The following is a 22333-nucleotide window of genomic DNA, read 5'->3' as shown; positions in this document are numbered from 1 at the left end:
GGAGGAATCTCAGATTCAAATTTGTCCAAGTACTGGGAACAGCCGGACCCAGGCAAGGCGGCTCTATTGCCCTTCCACCAAAGGGGAGTGATGCGGGTTTTGTTAGAAGTACAAATTGCTTCTTAATGCAGAGGATAAAGCTGGGCTCCTTAGAAATTCCTCCCGCTCCCAGGAAAGCCACCGCTGCATGTCAATTTTAATTTTTGAAATTTAAACTGAGGGCTTTGTGTCTAAGCTCCATCTCATCGGAGGAAGAGGAGGAATAATTCAAAAAGGATTAGGGGTCCGCTGGGGATTGCAGATCCATAGCAATTAGACTTCATTTGAGTCTCAGATATTTGGTTTTAATCGCATTTCTGGATGATACAATCGACAAGGCATCAGAAATTGATACGTATGCAGCGGTAGACGGGGTTGGCTGTGCCCTCCCCAGTTCCTGGGCTCAGCTGGGTTTGGGCTCCACAATCACTGGGGGTGGGGTGGGTGGGGAATTGGGACTCATTTGGGTCTGAAACTGGAGAGATGGTGGTTTGCACATGGATGTTGTTTTTCCCCTTGCTCTCTTTGAGCACTTTATCCCTGGATTCAAAGCAGATGCAATCATTGCTAATATTCAAGTGAATGATGATAAAACAAAGAAAATAAGAGCAAAGAAAATAAGAGCCTAAAGAGAAAGAGCGACAGACACAGGACTCGAGGCGGGGAGTATAACTGCCTTTTAAATGGGAATCACGGTTTTCAGCACCCTCCAGGAATTAAAGTTGAGCACGATGCAATTTGGGGGCAGACATGTAGCCATGAACATGTCACACACCACATTGACGTGACTCTATGAATACGTATGTGCATGCACGTGTGTAACATGGATTAGCAATGGCAATCACAACATCATATCCACACAGGTTGTGTGTGTGTGTGTGTGTGTGTCTCCAGTTTTACATAGGTAGCACACTCTGGGGTTGCCTCTGTGTACACATTTGTATTTCTCTTCAAACAACTGGTCAAAATGAGCTCCATACATACTAACAGGTTGCTAACTAGTTATTTTGTAGATAACGTACTGTTTATCGGAACTCAACCTAAACACAGAAATAAAAAGTGAAAAGAGGGCCTCCCTGGTGGCGCAAGTGGTTGAGAGTCCGCCTGCCGATGCAGGGGATACGGGTTCGTGCCCCGGTCTGGGAGGATCCCATATGCCACGGAGCGGCTGGGCCCGTGAGCCATGGCCGCTGGGCCTGCGCGTCCGGAGCCTGTGCTCCGCAACGGGAGAGGCCACGACAGTGAGAGGCCCAAGTACTGCAAAAAGGAAAAAAAAAAAAAAAAAAGTGAAAAGAAAAAAATCAACACCATGTGGAGTGTGTGTGTGGAATGGTGAAGGGAAGGAAAGAGGGGAACCAGACACACACGGTCAGGTTCAGAGCAGGTGTCCCACGCCACTGTGCACACGGGAAGACCCGCCAAAGGGGGTGTCCCACTGCAAGGGACAGAGTCTACCTCAGTTACCACACAGCTCTGGGTGAATTCAGCAAGCTGGATAGTCCACAGAATTGCCTCAGTTTACCGGTTCCTTGGAGAGTTATGGAGCCAGCGGGTGTAAGTTAATGGACATGAACTGTAGTGCTGAGTGAACTACATGCCTGAGCGGGTGTGTTTCCTCAGGGATTTCTGTACTTCCTTTTAGGAGATCTCAGACATCACCAGATGGCAAATACCCCATTCATGCCTCTCATTTTGCAGAAATGCCTCCTCTCCCCTTTCCTTCTCCAGAAACGCCTGGCCTTTGGCCTCCTCCCACAAGGCTGGGAGCCTGAAGATCCAAACCTCCCTCCCCTGTAACCCTCAAAATCTCCCTCCCACCCTCCTCTGGGCCGCTCCAATTCAAGGCAGCAGCCCAGCCCAGGGGAGACCCCCTACCAAGGGTGAGATACTGCCCTCCCATCTCCCCACATCTTTTCACCCATCCCAGGTGGCAGGGACAAGGCAGTGGCTGGCAACCAGGGCATAGATGGAGCTATTCAGGGCCTAGTTTAGGTCTTTATGTCAAGGTGAACATCTGGAGGCCTGGTCCTGGGGCCACGCTGATAGAGACATTGGAATCCATAGTCTAAAAACATAATTTAATGCATTGCGGTGGGTCTGAGGCAGGATGGCGTTTCCGTTTGCTGGGATTCTGCTGAGGGTGGGATTTGGGCTTATAGACAGGGACATTTGCACAAGTATTTCAGGTCACAGAGAAGGACGCCCCAGGGAGCTCGAGCTCACTTTGGCCTCCCTCGGGTGGCCCGGGCTGGGAGCCCTCAGTCTCAGGGCACTCCTAGGAGGAGGGGGACTGGAAGAGGGCAGGCGTCCCCCCGGGCCTGTCCAGTCCAATCAGGTTTGCAAAGTCTACGCTGTCGCCTCACCAGGGTTCGGATTCACGCTCACTTCTCCACTCTGGCGTCCCGCTCTCCCGCCCTAGGCTGGGGACGGGGACCAGGAGCGCAGTCCAGAGCGTGGCGAGCCGCAGACACACTGAGGTCGGAAGCGGGGCAGGGATGTGTCTTTTCCAGCGAGGTCAGGAAGCGAGAGTGGTCCTCGCCAGGGAACAGAGGAACGGAGCGCTCCCACTGGCATAGGGCGGCCCGGAAGCCACCCCACCTCGCGCTCCCGGCGCCTCTAATCCGGGTACAGAAGAAAGCCCGAGAACGTGCTGTACTTGTTGTTGTTGCCTCCGTGAGCCTTCCCTCCGTCCAGCTTCACGTACACCTCGTCCCCTGAATCAAGGTGCAGCACCACGCTGTTACTGGCGTAGTCGTAGTTCTGGTCGGCGTCCTGTGCGATGGCGCTGGCCCGGACCTGGGGGCGAGTGGCCACAGCGGGTGGGCCCGGGCACCTGTGCTTGGGCCCTTGCCTGTCCCCCACGTGGCGCGCCCCCTGGCCGGCCTTCCACCTGCAGCCCCAGGGTCCACGCTCCCACCCAGGCTCCACGCTCTGTCTCCAACTTAGCCAACTCCTTCCCGGTCCCCTATGCTCCGCAGTTTCCAAGTCCGGGAAGGAGGGAGAGAGAGGGCTTCGGGGACACTGACCCAGCGGGGACGGGCGGGAAGCAGGGGCCGGGGCCGAGAAGAAAGGAGACGGGAGGGCACAGAGGAGAATGGGGCGCACAGAGAGCTAAAGAAGAGTGAGGTTTCCGAGAACCCCACGGGGCTTCAGGCGGGTATGCAAATAGCGGGGAGAGTGCAATTTGGGGAGCGGGGTCTCGGAGCTCTGGGAACGCAACCTCGGGAGCTGTGGGATAACTGCGACCAGGGCGCACCGGGAAACCGGATGTTATCGGGCGCTCCCTGCCGGGGCGAGCTCGGGCGCTGGCGAGTGGGGAGAAGGGAGGCTGGGTTCTCAGGCGGTTCGGGGCTCAGGGTGGGAACGAGGGTCCGCGGGGACCTGCGGGGGTGGAGGTGGGAGTAGGGGTGTCACTGACCTGCCCGTTCTTGCAGAGGTCCGCCCACATGCTGGTGCCGTCGCCGCCGCGCATGAGGATGTGGTAGGTGAAGAAGTAGATGCCCCGCACCTGGCAGCTGAACTTGCCGGTAGTGGGGTCGTAGTGGTTGCCGAGATTGGTGACCACGTCGTCGAACCTGAGCACCTCGTAGCCTTCATGGGGGCTCTTCAGACCCACGTAGAAGGCGATCTTGGGACCGCTGAAGGCGGCGTTCAGCGCGCCGGTCACTTCGCCCTCAGAGTCGCCGCCGCCCCCGGTTCCGCCCCCCACCACCCCGACACCGCCTGCCGCGCCCGCCGTCAGCTGCAGCCCAGGCAGCCCGGGCCGCCCCGAGTCGCCCTTCTCCCCCGGGGGACCCCTGGGTCCAGGTGGGCCCGGCTCCCCCGGGGGACCCCGGGGCCCCGGCTTGCCGGGTCGCCCCGGGTCGCCCTTGGGTCCCTGGATGAAAGGGGACGGAGGGTTGACGCTCAGGTCCTGCATGACTTCCAGGGCGGTAGTGCTGGGTCCGGGCGGTGGAGCCTTGGCGCCCGCGGGGGCCCCGCCGGGTGCCGCGCTGTACGGGTCGCAGATCATGCGGCAGGTACCCATCATCTCGTAGTGCGCCGCCCCGGGGGGCGCTGCCTGCAGCAGCAACGGCACGGCGATGAGCAGCCCCAGCGCCATGGCCAGGAGCACGCCGACGGCCGCCAGGCAGGCGCGCCGCCGCCGCTGCCACAGCCGGGAGGCGACCGCCACCAGCTCCTCCTTGCCTCCCGGGGAGGGAATGGTCGGGCGGCTCAGGCGGCCCCGCTCCCCGCGCTCGGGGGCGGACTCCGCGGGTCCCGGCCGCGCCCCCGACGTGGCGACCCCCTGCTCCGGGCGCCCAACTACTTCAGCAAGAGGCGCCCTGGCCCAGGCGCGGGTGCGCAGCCCGCTGTGGCTGCTCAGGAGAACCGCGGAGCCCGGCGCGCATGGCCGGGGGCTCCCAGGACGAGCCCGGCGCCCCACGGGTCCCGGCGGCTACGGCCGGGGAGAGCCGGGTGCGAAGGCGGCGTCCCGCGAGGGCTCGGCCGCGCTGCCTCCTGCCCGGCTCGCCTGGCCTCGGCGGGGATCCGCGCGCGGGGAGGGCGCCGGGGCTCCGCGGCGCGCTCTGCTCTGCTCTGCACTCCAGCTGCTCGCTGGCTCTCGCGCGGAGGGGGGACCCAGCTACCCTGACGTAAGGAGTCCGGGGCTGAGCTGCGGAGGCGGCGAGGAAGCAGCGCGCGCTGCCATCACTTGGGAGACGGCGCCCTCGTGTCATCAGCCTTCGGTCCTCCTCCTCTCCGGCGGCTCCCTCGGCAGAGACGGCGAGGGTGCGGTTCCTCCTGGCGGCGCCTGGGAGCCACAAGTGGGCGCAGCGGGCGCAGCCCGGGCCCAGCTCCTCGGACACACCCACTGGCGGCCACACTCACGCGCCCTCACCCACTGCACACTCACCGGCGCACACAAGCACCTCTACATGGCCACGAAGGCACCCGGGATCCCGACGCCAGCAAGGTCCTCCGGGGGTCGCCTAATCCACCCCCTGCCTGCAAGCAGGACTAGACTTAAACACCCCCCACCCCCCAGTCAAGGAGAACCTCAGTCCCATAAGCTCCAGGAGAGAAGAACTTTCTGAAAGCCCTTCTGAGTTACCTCTTCAGAATGGAATAAATCTCGCTTCTGGAAGGCCTTTCACACACCTAGCCTGAGGACTCCAAGCTATCAAATAGGCTCCAGAAGAGCAGCCCACCAACTCTTTGAATGACTCTTTGAAAAGCCCAAAGCCCCCAAAACAAGAGTCTACTAGCCTTAGCCCCTTTCTTCTACCCAAGGAAGGTCTGGCCCGCGCAAAGTTCATTTAAATCCAGATCTCTGACACCCAGCACTTGGCGGTAACCTTGGTGCACTCAGCTCCCACTCCCAGCCAGCCACTACCAGCAGATCCACAGACAGCTTCCTTTGGACATCCCCAGCTCCCTCCTCCTGAGGTGGCTTTATTTATTTAAAAAATAGTCCAAAGCCATTCTGAGCCAAAGCTGTGGCACCTGATTTAGAGAAGAATTATCCATATCTAATGCAGCTTGTGAAAATAAAGCAAGGATGGGAGGTGCTTCTGTGTATTGGTAAGACCTCAGACATCAAAAGCTCTGTCTTCCATAAATGTAAGGCCTATAAAACTCTTAGAGGAAAACATAGGCAGAACACTCTATGACATACATCACAGCAAGATCCTTTTTGACCCACCTCCTAGAGAAATGGAAGTAAAAACAAAAATAAACAGATGGGACCTCATGAAACTGAAAAGCTTTAGCACAGCAAAGGAAAACATAAACAAGATGAGAAGACAACCCTCAGGATGGGAGAAAATATTTGCAAATGAAGCAACTGACAAAGGATTAATCTCCAAAATTTACAAGCAGCTCAATATCAAAAGAAAAAAACCCAATCCAAAAATGGGCAGAAGACCTAAATAGACATTTCTCCAAAGAAGATATACAGATTGCCAACAAACACATGAAAGAATGCTCAACATCACTAATTATTAGAGAAATGCAAATCAACACTACAATGAGGTATCACCTCACACCACTCAGAATGGCCATCATCAAAAAATCTACAAATGATAAATGCTGGAGAGGGTGTGGAGAAAAAGGAACCCTCTTGCACTGTTGGTGGGAATGTAAATTGATACAGCCACTATGGAGAACAGTATGGAGGTTCCTTAAAAAACTACAAATAGAACTACCATATGACCCAGCAATCCCACTACTGGGCATATACCCTGAGAAAGCCATAATTCAAAAAGGGTCATGTACCACAATGTTCACTGAAGCTCTATTTACAATAGCCAGGACATGGAAGCAACCTAAGTGTCCATTGACTGATGAATGGGTAAAGAAGATGCGGCACATATATACAACAGAATATTACCCATCCATAAAAAGAAACAAAATTGAGTTATTTGTAGTGACGCGGATGGACCTAGAGTCTGTCATACGGAGTGAAGTAAGTCAGAAAAAGAAAAACAAATACCATACGCTAACACATATATATATGGAATGTAAAAAAACAAAAACAGAAAAGGTTCTGAAGAACCTAGGGGCAGGACAGGAATAAAGACACAGACGTAGAGAATGGACTTGAGGACATGGGGAGGGGGGAGGGTAAGCTGGGATGAAGTGAGAGAGTGACATGGACATATATACACTACCAAACATAAAATAGATAGCTAGTGGGAAGCAGCCGCATAGCACAGGGAGGTCAGCTGCGTGCTTCGTGACCACCTAGAAGGGTGGGATAGGGAGGGTGGGAGGGAGGGAGATAAGGGGATATATGTATACATATAGCAGATTCACTTTGTTATACAGCAGAAACTAACACGCCATTGTAAAGCAATTATATTCAAATAAAGATGTTAAAAAAATTAAAAATTAAATTGCCGTATGATCCAGCAAAAAAAAAAAAAAAAAAAGCCCTGTCTTCTGGTTCTGCTCTTGCCTTGTCTGTGACTTTGGGTGGGTCGTTCCCTTCTCCAAGACTCCGTTTTCCTAAAAGGCAAAGCTCTTGTCCCAGTCCTCCCTGACAGGGGAATGCACCAGGCAGGGCCTGGGAGGAGAGTCAGTGGCTGATGTCAGTGTTTGACAGAGCATCAATGTCTCTGGAACAACTGTGCTCCTTCCTGAGGCTATTGCTTTGAGGAGAACATTTCATTTATCAGGTATTGTGTTCTCATGGGTTACTTTAAAATTCATCCTGTTTCTCTCTGGTTACTCTGGGTCATTTCCCCTCCCCACTACACATTGGTCCAGGCTCTTCCTTTGTTGGTGTCTCTCCCAGGGCATAGCAGAATATCTGGCACCTGGTAGGCCCTCAGTACAGATTCCTGGAGAAGGTGACTAAACCTAGCTTGAAGCAAACTTGACCCAGGAGATAAAGGGGAGAAGGGACTCATTTATTGGGCACCTACTATGATGCATCAGGCACTTTGTAGTTGCTGCTTCACATACTCTTCCCAACAGTCCTACGGATTAGCAATCATTCTCCCATTGTTCAGATGAGAAGACAAAGGCTTTGAAAGTGTGAGGTGCTTGCCCAGCGTCCTCCACCATATAACAGAGCTGGACTCCTCCTCCCACCCAGACCAGGGCTCTGAGAACCTGGCAGTGAACATAGCGCTGGCCACTAGCTCCTGGCCACATTCTTCACTTGTTTGCTGGGTCCTGGGAGCCCTCTCTTCCTTTCCCTAGGGCCACCTCTAGAACTAGGAGTCACAGTGATTCCAGGAGCCACACTGCCTGGTTCCAGTCCTGGCTCTGCAACTTCATGTCTGTGGGACCTTGGGCAAATGGCTCAACTCCCTGAGCCTCAGTCTCCATGTGTGTAGAATGGGAATGACAAATGTCACTTCCAAGTTATTGAGAGATTAAATGAGTTAATTAATACAAAGGCCTTAGAACAATAGCTGGCTCCGTAAAGGTTCACTATTATTATTAGCTACTGATACTTTGGACCTCCACCATCATGCCCAAGACCAGCACTAAAGTGAGACATGTGGGCAGTAAGCACATGTGGGGTCGGGAAAGTGGATTTATTTAAAAAACACAGAGACCCAAAGGTCATCCACACATCCTATCCTTCTCAGAAGCAGAGAAGAGGGACTGCACTATCCCTCCCACATTCCCCTCAGACTGCCCTGCTCTGGCTTCCTGCCCTCTAACAAGACTGCCCAGTGTTTTCAGTCACCAGCTCCACCTGGACAAATATTTTCTAGGCATGCATTCACTTTGAATTCCTCAGCTCTGCAGACCACCATCCCCCAATTCCAATGCTTTTGCCCCTGCAGTGCCCTGCCCACTCAATTCTTTCTTTATGTGGGTCTCCTTCACAAGAATCCTGCAGGATCTGGGCAGGGGAAAAGTAAGTAGGGGCAAAGTTTGCTACTCAGGCTTTACTTTCACAGACCTCAGGCAAAGCAACCTTTCCAGGGGATCAGCATTCCTGGAAGCCGCTATGGGCTTGCAGGGAGGAGGGCTACTCCCCAAGGCCAGCCCTCCCCCAAGGGCAGGCACAGCAGCAGCTCGAGCAGGTGGAGAGCTGGCAGCCTCCTCCCCGCCAGTCACATGAGTCATGATGAAGTCCTTCCCCGGCCCGCCCTCCCTCCCTCCCTTCCTCGTGGCAGAGCCAGACAGAGTAGCTGGACACACCTCCTCATCTGCCTGGCTTCTGTTCTCCCGAGTGAGGCACGTCATCATCGGTGACTGGCTTCTCATTAATATTAATTATGACCTTTATTAGCATATTGCCTTCCATTTAGACTGTAGTTTTACATTCCAAGGTCCAGTAATGACTCAAATCTGCCCCCCAAATTGCCCTTAGTGATTCAGTCTGCATTCCTTCCACCAACATCCATTGACAGTTTACTATGTGCCAACCAGTCACCTCCACCTTCTCACGTCACAAAGCCCTTGTGGTCTGTGACACAGAGTTTGACACTTGGTCACGCACTGTCTTATCTGCTACTTTAATGACTCCCACCGGCAATGAGCCCCACTCTTCTTTCATCGGCACTACAGTGTCCTCAACCTGGGATGCCTGTCCCCGCTCATCCCTCTGGACTCATCCCTGGATTCAAGTCCGAGCTAAGTCCCTTGTCTGAAGTCTCTCCTAACCTCTCCCCAAACAGAATTGACAATTCTTGACCATGGACCCTTAAATTACCTTGAATGTATATACTCCTGCCATCATGTATCATACAATCAAACATGTTTACTTGTTAGCCTCCCCAACCAGGGTGTGAGCTCCAGTAGGGCAGAAATCACATCATTTATTAATTCATGCATTGTGTCATTCATTAGCCTCACAGATATTTATTGACCCCTATTGTATGCCAGGCAAGGTGCCGTGTGCTGAGCGTGCAGTGGAGAACAATACGGGTGTGGTCCCTTCCATTCTCGCTGTCCTGCAAGACTTCCTTAACCCCGTCTGCCTCTTTCTACTTGTGTCATTTGAGCTTGCATCTAAAGAGCTGCTGTCTGGCATGGCTGTGTGTTGGCGTGCTTTCTTTGAATTAGACCTGTGAGCCTACTGGACTGTAAGCTCTTTAGAAACGTCATCTTGAATACATTGGCCAACCTTTTGCCTCCATCCCCAATGGGAAGGGCATTATGATATGAATTCAGAGAGGTAGGCTGGGGCCACATCACACAAGATCTTAAGGTTAAAGATGGGAGACACTTGAGCATGTTTATTTGCTAATGAAAATGGTACAGTATGAAGGGAGAAACCAACAATCAAGAGGAAGCTGGGATAATCCAATGCCCGAAGTTCTTACTAACTGACTCATTAGAGGAGTTCAATAAAAATTTAATATCTTTAACAATAATAATAGTAGGTAATATTGATTGAACACTATGGCCAGGCTCTCTGTCAAGAATTTTAGGTATATTAATTCTTGTAATGTTCTGTGAGATACGTGCCCCTGTTTTACAGCTGAGGAAATGGGGGGAGGGTGAATCTATATATTGACAAATATCATTAGGGTATGTACTTTTCCCAACAATTGCTCCAGGTCATGTTGGAATCCAAGACATGTTTCTCCAGATCTGGAGCACCAACCCTAGGTCACTCTGGCTAAAGAATTCTTGTGTGTTACTTTTACCTCCCAACTAAACTGTAAGCCTCTCAAGGGCAGGAACTATCATGAGGACATAGTCAGTGTTCAGTAAACATTCATAATTTTTGATTATTTTATATGGCTTGAAAATGTCACTTATGTTAGTTCATGTCATGATTTGCAGGAGTAAAATGTTTAAAAAGATACTCTTTATGATGGAAGAGTAAGAAAGGAGGGCAAAGAAGGAGCATCAACTTTGTCAGCCACACAAGTTCCTGTTAGTCTCTGCAAAAACCAGAGTGGTTTTTCTCCCTCCCTTCCTTCCTTCCTCTCTCCTTACCTCCATCCCTCTCTCCCTTTCTTCCTTTCTTCTTTCCTTATTCATTCATTTATTTGCTCATTCATTCTCTCAGTAAGAATTTTATTGAGCACCTACTATATGCAGAATGCTGCACTGTGCAGGAGTGGAGTGGAGTGGGTGGAAGCATGGAAGGGAGGATTCAAGATGAGGTCCTTGCTAAAGAGCTTACAGACTCGTTAGAGGGACTAACAAATAGAAAGCACCCAAGCAGCTATGTAAGGCATCATTTAGGTGGTGTAGACAAAGGTATAGACAGGAAAAGGCTGCTAAACTCAAGGCATTGTGGCCACGGCCCTTGAGGAAGTCTGTCCCAGGAAGAAGAGACAGAGAATAACCTTAAAGGCCAGGTGAGGTTTGAACTGATCAGCGATCTGGGTGGAGAACGGAGGTCGAGCCTTCTAAGGGGTGTTTGGGGAACAGTGAAGAGGCTGGTCTATGCAGAGCAGAGGGGACTGTGCAGGGCTGATGTCGACAGTAAGCTGCACATGCTACCCTTCCCAGCAAGCCCCCACTCCCCACAAACATTGATTACTCTGCCCTCTAGCTCCATTTTCTTTATGGACTCTCTGGGGATATGATTGTAGGCATTGCCCTGTGCCTCTGTTTATATATCTAGTCCCCAGCCCCCCCCCCCCCAAGTCTTTCACTGTGCTTATTGAGTGAAGGCTTTGAAAGAAAGATAACGGAAATAACATTTTCTACTCTCTGCTGGGCCCTGGCCTAGGTGTTCTTTCAGGTATGGGTACCACAGCCTCTCCCAGTCCTTTCAGGCAGGAACAGATGCCCGCAGTCACAGGCCAGAGGGTGCGTAAGCCTGAGCACACAGGCTCCCGCTGTTCTGAGAGGCTGGGCCACTGTGACCTGAGGGCTCTGTTTCCATTTCCAGCTCCTGAGATGCTGAATGGGGAGGAGGACAAGCACTCCAGCCTCTCCCTCTGAAGATATTCCGACAACCCTACTCAGGGGTCAGTGAGGAAGTGCCCCCCAGGCCCATTAGCCTAGAAGCAGCAACAACACATTGGAGTCAAGAGGGTCAGCCGGCCCCTGAAAGTCCTCGCCTGGATCTCTCAGAGACTGCGGCTGGAGCCCAGATCACCCCTGCTTTGAGGAGCTGGCCTTGGCTCTGTCTTCACAGAGCTGTGGGTCTGTAGCTATCCCTCACCTGCCTTCTCCAGGGCCCAAGTCCCCTGCAACACGCCCCACCGCCAAAGACGGCTCTCTCCAAAACCCCAGGGGATAGTGATTTCAGCTGGGACTCCCCCCTCTAAGCAACAATGTACCAGCCATTCAAGCCACACTGCCCACCCTTCTCCTCTCAGTCCTCTAGCAGGCACTCCACTTATTCATCCATGCAGCAAGTATTTGTTGAGCGCTTACTATGTGCAAGGTATGGGGATACAGTGGAAAGCAGAAACATCCCGTGCTTGCTGACTGAGTACATTTACACAGGTTACTTTCCCAACCTCCTCTCTTGCCGTCCTGATAACATCCACTAATATGGACCTTGCCTCACTCAAGCCGTCTCTGCCTGGGGCTGGGGTAACACATGTGACAAGTGACAATCTCGGATGGCCTTTGCAGTATCCTGCTCGTCTGAGTGACTTTTCCCCTCTGGGAGCCTGTATGTTCTTCAGGCAAAGACCCTGCCATTTAGTCTCTCCATCCCCACATGGCTGGCCCTGGGACTGGCCACTCAACATGCATTTGTGGGACGGAGCGGAATGAGACAGGAAATCCAATGTTGCGTGTGTTTTTCTCTGGGCAGCACAGCAAGCCACAACAGCCCCAGAGGCCACTAGAGAAGTGTGCTGTCTTGTTTGTGGTTGTTTTTTTTTTTTTTTTTTTGCAAGCTTGTGTGTACCTCGTGCTGTTAATAAAGCAAGTTTCCATGTCCTGAAAACATGCCTATGGACTGCCGATGGAAGCAGGCTTTTGATTCAGTAGCTCATCTGAGACTATAAGGGTTTCCCCTAGAGGGAGGCTCACCTCTTTGTTTATGCAGATGTAGAGCTTGGCCATGGAGCAGGGCCCTCCTCCCTCTGCACCGACATTAACGGGGCAGCTACCCCAAGCTCAGCACTGAAGATACTTCCTGGCCTTGAAAACACAGACAAGGCAGGGCATCAAACAATACACTGCCACAGTGTTCCTGGGACCTCAGCCATCTCTGTGAACTCCTGGAGGACGTGGGTGTATCTTCCAGTACCATCTTCCAGTGACTTCCCTTATCACCGTCTTCTGAGTCCCTGGCAAGCATTTCTTTTCTCTAGGACCCTGTGTTCATTGATTTGACATGAGGGTGGGAGCGGGGTGTGTGGATGACAGCAAGTCCAGCTAAGACCCCATCTCACAGTGCAAAAATACCCTGTGATCCTTTTAAAATTCATTCCCACCCATGCCTATCTGCTTCTTGAGCAAGCGAAGTCCAGCCCTTCCCCAGGGTGCATGCGGCCGGCCTGCCGCTGTCCGTGGTGCTAATGGCTGCAGCTGCCAGACTTCCCTTGTCAGGAAGGGATCAGGTTTCAGAAATCCAAGAATTAACTCATGTTCCCAGACTTGGATGGGAAGCCATAGCTCTGTGTGGAAATATTAGACCCTCCACACATGCCCTCTCTCTCCAAGCCTCACCTCTGCACAGGAGACTTCCCCTCTGGCTGGGAAAGAGGTTGCATAGCTGAGAGGAACTGTTTTTTCCTCTCTGGTTCCCTACTTTCCTTCCTCTTGGCTATTCACTCTGTGTGCCCACGCTGACACACACACACACACACACACACACACACACACTATGAAACACAGCAGTAAATGAGGCAACCACTAACCCTCTCCAACAGTCACTTTTCCTCTCAGCCAGGAGAGAAATCAAGCATAAGATTAAACATGCAGCTGTGATAATACCAAAAGGGCTTCCTCCAGACTCTAACAGTTTTTCTTTTCTTGCGTTGTAAAGTATGTGGAAGAAGCACACGGTCTTGGAAGATTCGTTCAGGGAGAGCTGCAGCACTGTGAGAAGATGGTCACCTGGGGCAGGCCTGATGGGGGATCATCAGGAACCAGAAAAAACCCCCAGCCCCCAGCCCCCTGCCAAAGGGTTCAGCCTCTACTGGAGTCACTCTTAGGGATAAGGCAACAATTCTCAAAGGGTTTTCCATGAACTCATTCTTGAAAGAAAAATAAAAAGTATTCCTGTATAAAACTGATTTGGAAAGCTCTGAGTGGAAAAATTTGCATGTGTCTGTTTGCTTAGCTGATGCACTTTCTAGAACTTTCGCTAGGCCAATATTCATTATTGCTATTTTCCCTTGACCAGATTTTATGTACTGACTGGAGCATAGATTCTAGAACATTCTTGCTTGAGTTCCAATCTTGGCTCTGCCATTGACTGTGTTACCTTGAGCAAGTTCCTTAATCTCTCTGTGTCACTGTCTCCTCATCTGTGAAATGGAGATAATACCACTTACCTCAGTGTTGCTGTGAAAGTTAAATGAGTTAATACATGGAGAGCTCTTAGAAGAGTGCCTGCCATGTAGTAAGCCCTAGAAAACCATTGCCTACCATTACTATTACCAGGGGCACGGATATTTGTGAAACCCAATCTGGGAAATGCTAGGTAAAGGCATTGCCTATGGAAGGTTCCCAGAGAAGTGGCACACAGCCTTTTGCACAAGCTGTTTCATTTTCTCCACCTGGAATGTCCTCACTTCTTCAAACTTATGATGAATTCCTTTTAGCCTTCAAAACCTAAATCAAGAGTCTCCTTCTAGGAGAAGCCTTCTGTGAATCTAGTAAGAAAGCTAGTCACTCTCTAAAATCTTAAAGCAACATTTTGGCTTGGAGTGGCCTTTGGTCAGAGAATTTGTCACAGTAAATTGCAGTGATTACTTTTTGTGTTTTTCTCCCCCAATGGACTATGAGCTCTTCAAGGGCAAGAACTACATTCCATTTATCTTTAGGGCTCCACTGCATGGCACAATGCCTGGGACACACTTGGTGTTCATCACAGGCATAATTAATTAATTGTGAATGCTTGCATGTTGCCTGCAAAGGGTGACACATGAAGTCCTCTACAGCTTACCAGCATAGTAACATGAAAAGCATGAATGGCTCATGCCTCGTCCACTTATCAGCTGTGTGATCTTGAGCAAGTCACTTCTCTGCCCTAAACCTGTTCCCCTTCTTAAAAAGTTAGCAATACTCCTTACCCCTTGGGGTTTAAAGATTAGAGGTAAATGTCAACTCTGCCCACATGCACACACCTATCTCCAAGCTCTCAGCTCCATCCCACTCCAACACAGGCCTTACACACCTTTCTTTATCCCCTTAACCCCCAAATCCTAGTCAGCCCCTGTGCTACACAAAAGAGCATTCTCTGAGAACTGAGCACAGCTACCTCCTTGATGCCCTCTTAAAATGCAGATACCCTACGGGAGGGTAACCTCTTGAGTCTCTAACACTTGAGTCTGAATTTCTACGGTAGAGGCTTTCTGAACAATAGAAGATGCCTGTGCAGTCTGGGAGCTGGGTACCAGGAATCGGTAAAGGTTGACCAGGGGAAAGCAGCCTGTGAAGTGGAAAGAGAGTGAATCTTGGTGCCCAGAGCTGGGTTCAGATCCCGGCCTCTTACAGCTGGGCAACGCCCCTCTGAGCCTGGGCGTCCTCACCCATCAAATTGGTGTCTCAGCAGCACTTCACAGGGTGCTGGAGAGGACAAATAAGATCATGTATTCAAAGTGCCTGACACTTGATGAACACTAGGGCGTTTTAGGTCCCTCTCTACTGCCTTCCCACAGTGAGAGAAGTGACATGAAGAAGGAAAGGGGTAGAGGTGGGAATGAGGCTCAGGCTGAAACCGGCTGTCATGAAGGGAGGTTAGTTTCATCAGGGCTGGCCTGGTGGTGAAAGCGGGGAGGTAGACATGGGATGGGGGGAGGGCCTCGCGGGCCACTGTTCATCAGGCTCCCCTCTCTGAAGATGCAAGGGAGGTGGGTAGCCTACCTCTCGCCCTTACTCCCTTCCTGGTTCTCCACCCAGAAAAGCTCTGCCTGGGCCTCCCCCGCCACAGGTTGGCAAAGCTCCTCTACATGAAGGAGGGTGAGTCAGCTGGCTGAGTGCGGCCCATGTTGACACAAACATGAGAAAGGTCTGCGGGAAGCACAGGTGACCGTGGCCTCTGTCTCCAAGAGGAATAGTGAGGGAGCTTCAGGGCTGGGCGTCCCCATGACACCACGGATGTGTGGGGAATGGGAGTGGGCCTGGGCCCGCGGGCCACCAGTGCCAGTGCAAGGGCACGCCAGCCCTCAGGGGTTGTACGGGCTGAGCTTGGCACAGAAGCCATTCCCGCTGACTGCGTCCTCCCCTGGGACCCTGGTTCCTCTTGCCCATCTGACTCTTGGAGCGGAGAGAGGGAAGGCATGTCTGCCGTGTGCCTGCCGTGCAGCAGGGCTTCCCTTGTGTCCATGAACCTGTTCCGCTACCATCTCTGCAGAGCAGGCACCCAGTGCAGTGGTGAAGCCCACCCTCCAATCACGGAGCATTCTGGGGATCTGTGAACTTGCATGGGGAAAACACACAGCTTAAGTATCACCCTAATTGAACTTTAGCGTTTCCTTCCATTAGGAAAGCAAACAAGGAGCCGCCAGTGGCGTTCGCCATACTTGTCACCAAGAAGCACCACAGGTATTCGCATGGAATAGCACAGCGATCACAGATCTTATGATGCAGTCACATGACACGTCAACCCTCCCTAGCCTAGTTCATGGAATGCATTCATAGGAAAGCGCATGTATTACCACACCATAAATTTGTGCTGCAAATTATTTGGATAATTATGTTTAATGACTTCCTTTGTAAGCTTGCGCATTTTATTTTAGGCATACGAAAGAATATTTCCCAGGAGAAATCCACAGCCTCACCAGGCTGGAAAAGGGGTTGCTGGTACAGAACGGTTAGGAACTTGTACTCTAGAGTCAGGAGTTTCTGATCCTGGCCTGCAGCATCCTGTGTGACCTTGAGCACTTAACTCTTCTGTGCTTCAGTTGCCTCATCTATAAAATAGGGATAATAATAGTACTTATGACATACGATGCGATGCTTACAGGGCTAAATGTGGTCAAGTCTTAGCACACTGACCTCTATACAGTGAGTGCCCTGATACCAAAATGGTTCTAACACCCTGATTCATCGTCTCCTCCCCGGCACAGGGAGCTTACCCAGCCCACCTGTAACAGGTAGAATTCCACCAGAGAAACAGAACCAATAGGAGGTATATATTAAGGGATTTGTTGCAAGGAATTGGCTTATCTAACTGTGCGGGCCGGATAGGCAAATCCGAAGTCCACGGGGCAGGCCACCAGGAAGGGCAGGCTGGAACTCTCCGGCACGGGTTGAAGCTGCTGTCTATCCACAGGAGGAGTTTCTTCTTCTCAGAGAAGTCTTGGCTCTCGTCGTAAGGTATTTCACCTGATTGAGTCGGGCTCACCCTATTTAAAGCCAACTGACTGTAGACGTTAATCACATCTTAAAAAAAATTTTTTTTTTACTTTCCAAAACGCCTTCACAGCAACACCTAGGTTCGTGTTTGATTGAATAACTGGGGACTACAGCCAAGCCAAGTTGTTACGTAAGACTGGCCACACACCACCCAAGAAAAGGACAGGGTTAGGGTGGGGTATACATGGACCAGTGCTCCATGAGGCCTGCTCCATCTCTCATTCAGAGACTTGCTCCATTGCCGCCTCCTCATCTCTCTTGTGTGGGATGTCTGGATCCTTCCAGGTGCCCACCGAAAAGGCAGTGACCTCTGAGCAGCTCAGTGCAGCATTTATAGGAGGGAAACTTGGTCCAGGCCCCACCTGGGACACCAAGGTGAGCAAAGCAAGTCAGCCTTTGAGGGCCCCCTCCTGGCGAGGATGACAGACAGCTAGGGGACAAGAGCCCCTTGGAAGTACACAGCAGGTGCAGTCTTCACTCAGAGAGACAAGAGCCTCTTCAGGACGGAATTGGGGGAGGGGTCTGCTGGCCTGGTTTAGCCCACTCTGGACCAGAATCTTGATTCTAACTGCCAGGTAGACCTTCCCCTCAACCCCTTAGCTAGGGACTTTATGAATAAGCCAAAGTGTGCTTTAAGCATCACTGCTGAGAATCTTGGACAAGCTCCTCACTGGGCCCATTTCTGCCTCAGAAGGGAAACAGGAAGCCCTGAGTCTCTATCTGATACCCTGTGAACTGCTGCAGATGCCTCTTTACCTGAGGACAGTGCCTACCGACATTCTGAATGCTGTCCCCGAGGTCCCGCGTTCTATGCACACTGAAGCAAGGCTCACTTCCTGCTTGAGGTCGGAAGTTGTGCAGCCCTTGACTCTTTCTGCAAGGCTGCCCCCTGGTGGCAGAGGGTGGTTATTAACTTAATCCCTTCTTGCCCAGGTTCACCTAGATTTAAGCCTCAGCAGCAGTAAGAGATGCTTCTGTCTGGGGAGGCCAAGGAAGGTTTATGGGAGAAAAGGGGACATCGAATCTGGACCTCAGAAAACCACATGCAAAGGCATGGGGGCATTAAGGAGAGGGGATCTTGAACCCTGCAGCCTGGTGAAATACGGAAAGGCAGACAGAGGAGGGGGTTGCTTCCGACTGGTAGAAATAAAGTGGGAATGAGGGGCATGAGAGAGACTGGTGACAGTGCTGAAAGCGGGAACCGGCCTTTGCCAAATTCTGGGTCAATCAGGGCCCTCATTAATGTGGAGACTGCAGAGTCAGGTCCTCTAAAGGCCGTGAAAAGCTTCGTTCTAAATAACCCCTGCGGGGTCCTTGTTTATACGACTCATAAAGTGGCCTCAAGCAGAAAGAACCCAGCTCACCAGTAACAGAAGGCCTCCTGGGACCAAAAAGGAAGCGGGCAGGGAAGCACGGCCTATTCCCAGCAACGAGGAGACCTCCACCCCCATAACATTACCACCCAGAGGGGAATCAGAGGATTTAAAGTCCACACCTTTCTGCAAAATCATAACAGAGTTAAAGGTGCAAAGGGGAACAGGTGAGGAGGGTACAAGGCATGTACACAGCCCTTTGGGGACAGCAGCCATGTCACCTGTTTTTTTTTTACATCTTTATTGGAGTATAATTGCTTTACAATGGTGTGTTAGTTTCTGCTTTATAACAAAGTGAATCAGTTATACATATACATATGTTCCCATATCTCTTCCCTCTTGCGTCTCCCTCCCTCCCACCCTCCCTATCCCACCCCTCTAGGTCGTCACAAAGCACCGAGCTGATCTTCCTGTGATATGGGGCTGCTTCCCACTAGCTATCTAGTTTACGTTTGGTAGTGTATATATGTCCATGCCACTCTCTCTCTTTGTCCCAGCTTACCCTTCCCCCTCCCCATATCCTCAAGTCCATTCTCTAGTAGGTCTGTATCTTTATTCCCGTCTTACCCCTAGGTTCTTCATGACATTTTTTTCCTTAGATTCCATATATATGTGTTAGCATATGGTATTTGTCTTTCTTCACCTGTTTTTTTATGTAATCCTCATAACAACTCCTCCAGAAATATGGCATCAGCCCCATTTTACAGCTGAGGAACCTAAAGCTCAGAGGTTAAGCAACTTCCCCAAGATCACACTTCAGTTAAGTAACCCCAGTGGTATTTGAACCCAGCTCTACATCATAACCTTCACACATTTTTTTTTTTTACATTTTTATCGGAGTATAGTTGATTAGCCTTCACATCTTTTGGCTGCCTTCCACCAGGGTTTGGATATTCAGAAGCAAGTCTGCAATGGCCATCACAGTCTGTCCTCACAAGCCCCCTAGCAGATGGAGAGCCTTGCCATCTTGGCTACAATCGTAGCTATCATGACCTCCGTTTGACACATAAGACCGGGGCCTGGAAAAGAGTCAGATCCCAGCATAGCTATCACCAGCCGGGAGAGCCTGGACAACAGACACCTGCGGGCCTCAGTTTCATCATTCGGACAGTGGGACGGACAGCGCTGTAGCAGACATCCTGAGCCCAGCCCACCTTGGCACACACGGGCCACCCTCCCAACTGCCAGCACCTGCATCTCTGTGCCTGAGGTGCCCAAAGGGCTGACTGGCTGCTAGAATGCTGCACTCCGATTCTTGGCCCAGGCGGCGGGGTGAACTCTGCCATCAGAGACTCACTGGGGCAACCCTTAATGAGCAGCCAGAGGGAGTGGTGTGTAAGCACTCCTTTGAAGAGGGCAACTCCAAGACGCATACTGCCCGCCTCTCCCATCCCCATCACGCTTCCCCACACCCCTCCCTGTGTCTCCTGGCCTCGCCTCCCAAATGAGCGCTCGTACGTGTGTTCCTGTCTCTGGCTCTGCTTGCTCGCGGTGGAGGAGAACTCCATGAGCTCACACCTGTACATCCACGGCTTGCTATTTTGTGGGTAGCTGTGAGGGAATTTTATTTGATGATACTTTTAGGCTGGAAATTTGCATCTCCTCTTCTCTATCCCCCAAGAGTGTGGCAAGTCCCCGGCTTCCGCCTGCCTCTCTTTGAGCCCCCGGAGATGTCTCAAGCTCTCAGCGGCCCTTCTTCTGATGACCAGAAGTGGAATTCTGCACCCTCACCCAGCTCCCTGGTCTGTCCTTTGGCCCCTGTGCCAAAGTAGGGCTGGGAGCAGGAAAAATCACTGCTCCTGGCTCCTGGCTAGGACTCTACACTCCGCAGCCCCCTGTCCCTGCCCTCTGACATCCAGAAAGACTGGAGGTGAGTCCTTCCACAGCCCCATATCCCCCTTTCCACGGTCTAGAAACCAGAGAGGCTGGCAATGCTGGGCACAGGGCTGCCTTCCTTTCCTGAACAGCCTCCTTCTCTTTAACTGTGCAACCCCACTTCCTACTCTCACCCCAGACTCCCAGTCACTCCCAAGCGACATCCACAGTCTGGGGTCCCTGCCTCTGTCCTTCCAAGAAAAGAGAAAATTTCACAAATATAGTGACTTTGCAATTTCTTAAAGAGGCTGGAGACAGTGGAGCTTACACCAAGGGGGTGGACCACGGATGTGAGTTTCAGGCAGCAAGACACACAGGGTATCACTCGAATGCAGAAGAGATAGTATTCTGCCCAAGGTCAGACCTCTTTGGTGCGGGCAAGTCTGACTTGCTGCGGAGATGCCACACCTGTGCCCTCAAAGGGGCCCAGACAACCCCTCTCCTCCAGCCCTTACCCCAAGATTCAAATCCAGGCTAGTCTGATCCCCCAAAACATGGGCTTTTCATAAGAGTTGGGCCTCAGAATAGGAACAGGGACAGGATGAAAGAAAAAAAAAAAAAAAAAAAAACAGGCTTCTCTCCCTGCCCCCATCCCTACTTTTGCCCTGGGGTTGGGAGAAGACACAGAGTCAGGGATCCCTCTCCCCTTCTCCCGGCTCTTGCTCTGTGAACTGGGCTGGAACCTGTCCACTGGGCCCATCAGGGTTCCCCATGTGTCCTCCCCTGGCCAGCAGGCCCCTGGCAGCTATGGTCAGAGAGCCCAGCTGGCCCCAGCCAGCCCCCTGCCCACCCTGGGCTCTGCTCAGAGGACAAGCCTGAACTGATTCTGTCAGGAAAGGTTAGACTTGTCTCCCAGGCTGGCTGGATTCGGGGGGATGAGACAAATGCGTTCAGACAGCCCGAATCCAGAGCGCTATCTGTCAGACGTGCTGGCCACCTCTCCGGCAGTGCCCTCCCTGGAAAGATCATGCCGGCTCCATCCATCCTGTCTTGTGAAAGCTGGCAGCCCAGCCTGAGGCTCTAGAAAGGAAACAGAGGAAGCAGGTGACCTGAGGGCCCTTGAGGGAGAGGTGCTACATCCAGGCCCTGCGGAGAGACCCAGACAGCACCTTCTGCCCCAGGTGGAGACTGATCAGGCACCTGATTCTGACATGATTATAGCACAAGCCCAGCCTGGGTTTGTCCCTGCCTGAGACGCTGCCAGTTGGGTGGATGCAGGAGGGCTGATGACTAGGCGAACACACACCCCTCACTGTGAGGGCTCTAGCTTGCTTCCTGCGGAGGCTCCTACTCTCCCCACCCCACCCCCAGACCCCACACACTTTCTGCACAGACCAGCTGGAAGGCAGTGGGTAGCGGGTACACTGGATGGAGTAAGCAGGAATGAAACCCACAAGCCTCTGAGCCCCTCCCCAGGGTGAGCGTGCAGTGGGCAATTCCACGAAGCTGAGCCCCTCACCAGCCCTCCACCTGTCAGTGCCCCTGTGAGCAGTCATTCCTTCATCCCAGTCTTCCCCAGCCTTCCCCTGATAAATGCAAGAATCAAATACTTCACTGAGGTGATGGAATCCCACTAACAAGAATTTCCATGCATTGGACCGTCTTGGAGGCACAAAAAATCTGAGCATCACCCACGCATCAGGCAAAGCAGATTTGTTGCTACCTCAGACGGCTAGAGGCCACAGCCATGAATGTGGTAGCCACAGGGTCTGAATAACAGGTGGGTCCTTATGGACTGAATGTTTGTGTCTCCCCCCAAAAAACTCATGTGTTGGAATCCTATCCCCCAATGTGATTGTGTTAGGATGTGGGGACTTGGGGAGGTGGTTGAGATTGGGTGAGGTCATGAGGGTGGGGCCCTCATGAATGAGATTAGTGCCCTTATAAGAGTCACGGGAGGGCTTCCCTGGTGGCACAGTAGTTGAGAGTCCGCCTGCCGATGCAGGGGATACGGGTTCGTGCCCCAGTCCAGGAAGATCCCACATGCCGCAGAGCAGCTAGGCCCGTGAGCCATGGCTGCTGAGCCTGCACGTCCGGAGCCTGTGCTCCACAATGGGAGAGGCCACAACAGTGAGAGGCCCACGTATGACAAAAAAAAAAAAAAAAAAAAAAAGAGTCACGGGAGAGCTTGCTTCTTCTCTCTGCTG

The 22333-nt window shown here is 52.1% G+C and overlaps 1 protein-coding gene across 3 annotated transcripts; it reads right to left on the bottom strand.

The window, feature by feature from the left end:
* Positions 1–2655: 2655 nt before the first annotated feature.
* Positions 2656–4141, bottom strand: C1QL2 (complement C1q like 2). 3 transcript variants are annotated; one of them, XM_060107059.1, is made up of 3 exons: positions 3758–4141; positions 3458–3712; positions 2656–2835 (listed from the first exon to the last, which is right to left on the bottom strand). In XM_060107059.1, exons 1-3 carry the CDS (start codon positions 4139–4141, stop codon positions 2656–2658), a joined length of 819 nt encoding a protein of 272 aa, XP_059963042.1. The 3 variants fall into 3 exon arrangements, with proteins under 3 accessions (XP_059963042.1, XP_059963043.1, XP_059963041.1); XM_060107060.1 differs by having other exon boundaries at positions 3458–3705; positions 3760–4141; XM_060107058.1 differs by having other exon boundaries at positions 3458–4141.
* Between the last annotated feature and the right edge of the window lie 18192 nt (positions 4142–22333).

Source organism: Mesoplodon densirostris, chromosome 8 (genome assembly GCF_025265405.1).
Source record: "Mesoplodon densirostris isolate mMesDen1 chromosome 8, mMesDen1 primary haplotype, whole genome shotgun sequence".
In the NCBI taxonomy this organism is placed as follows: Eukaryota; Metazoa; Chordata; class Mammalia; order Artiodactyla; family Ziphiidae; genus Mesoplodon; species Mesoplodon densirostris.
Note: the sequence above shows the minus strand (reverse complement) of the source record. Positions and strands in the feature narration are given on the sequence as shown.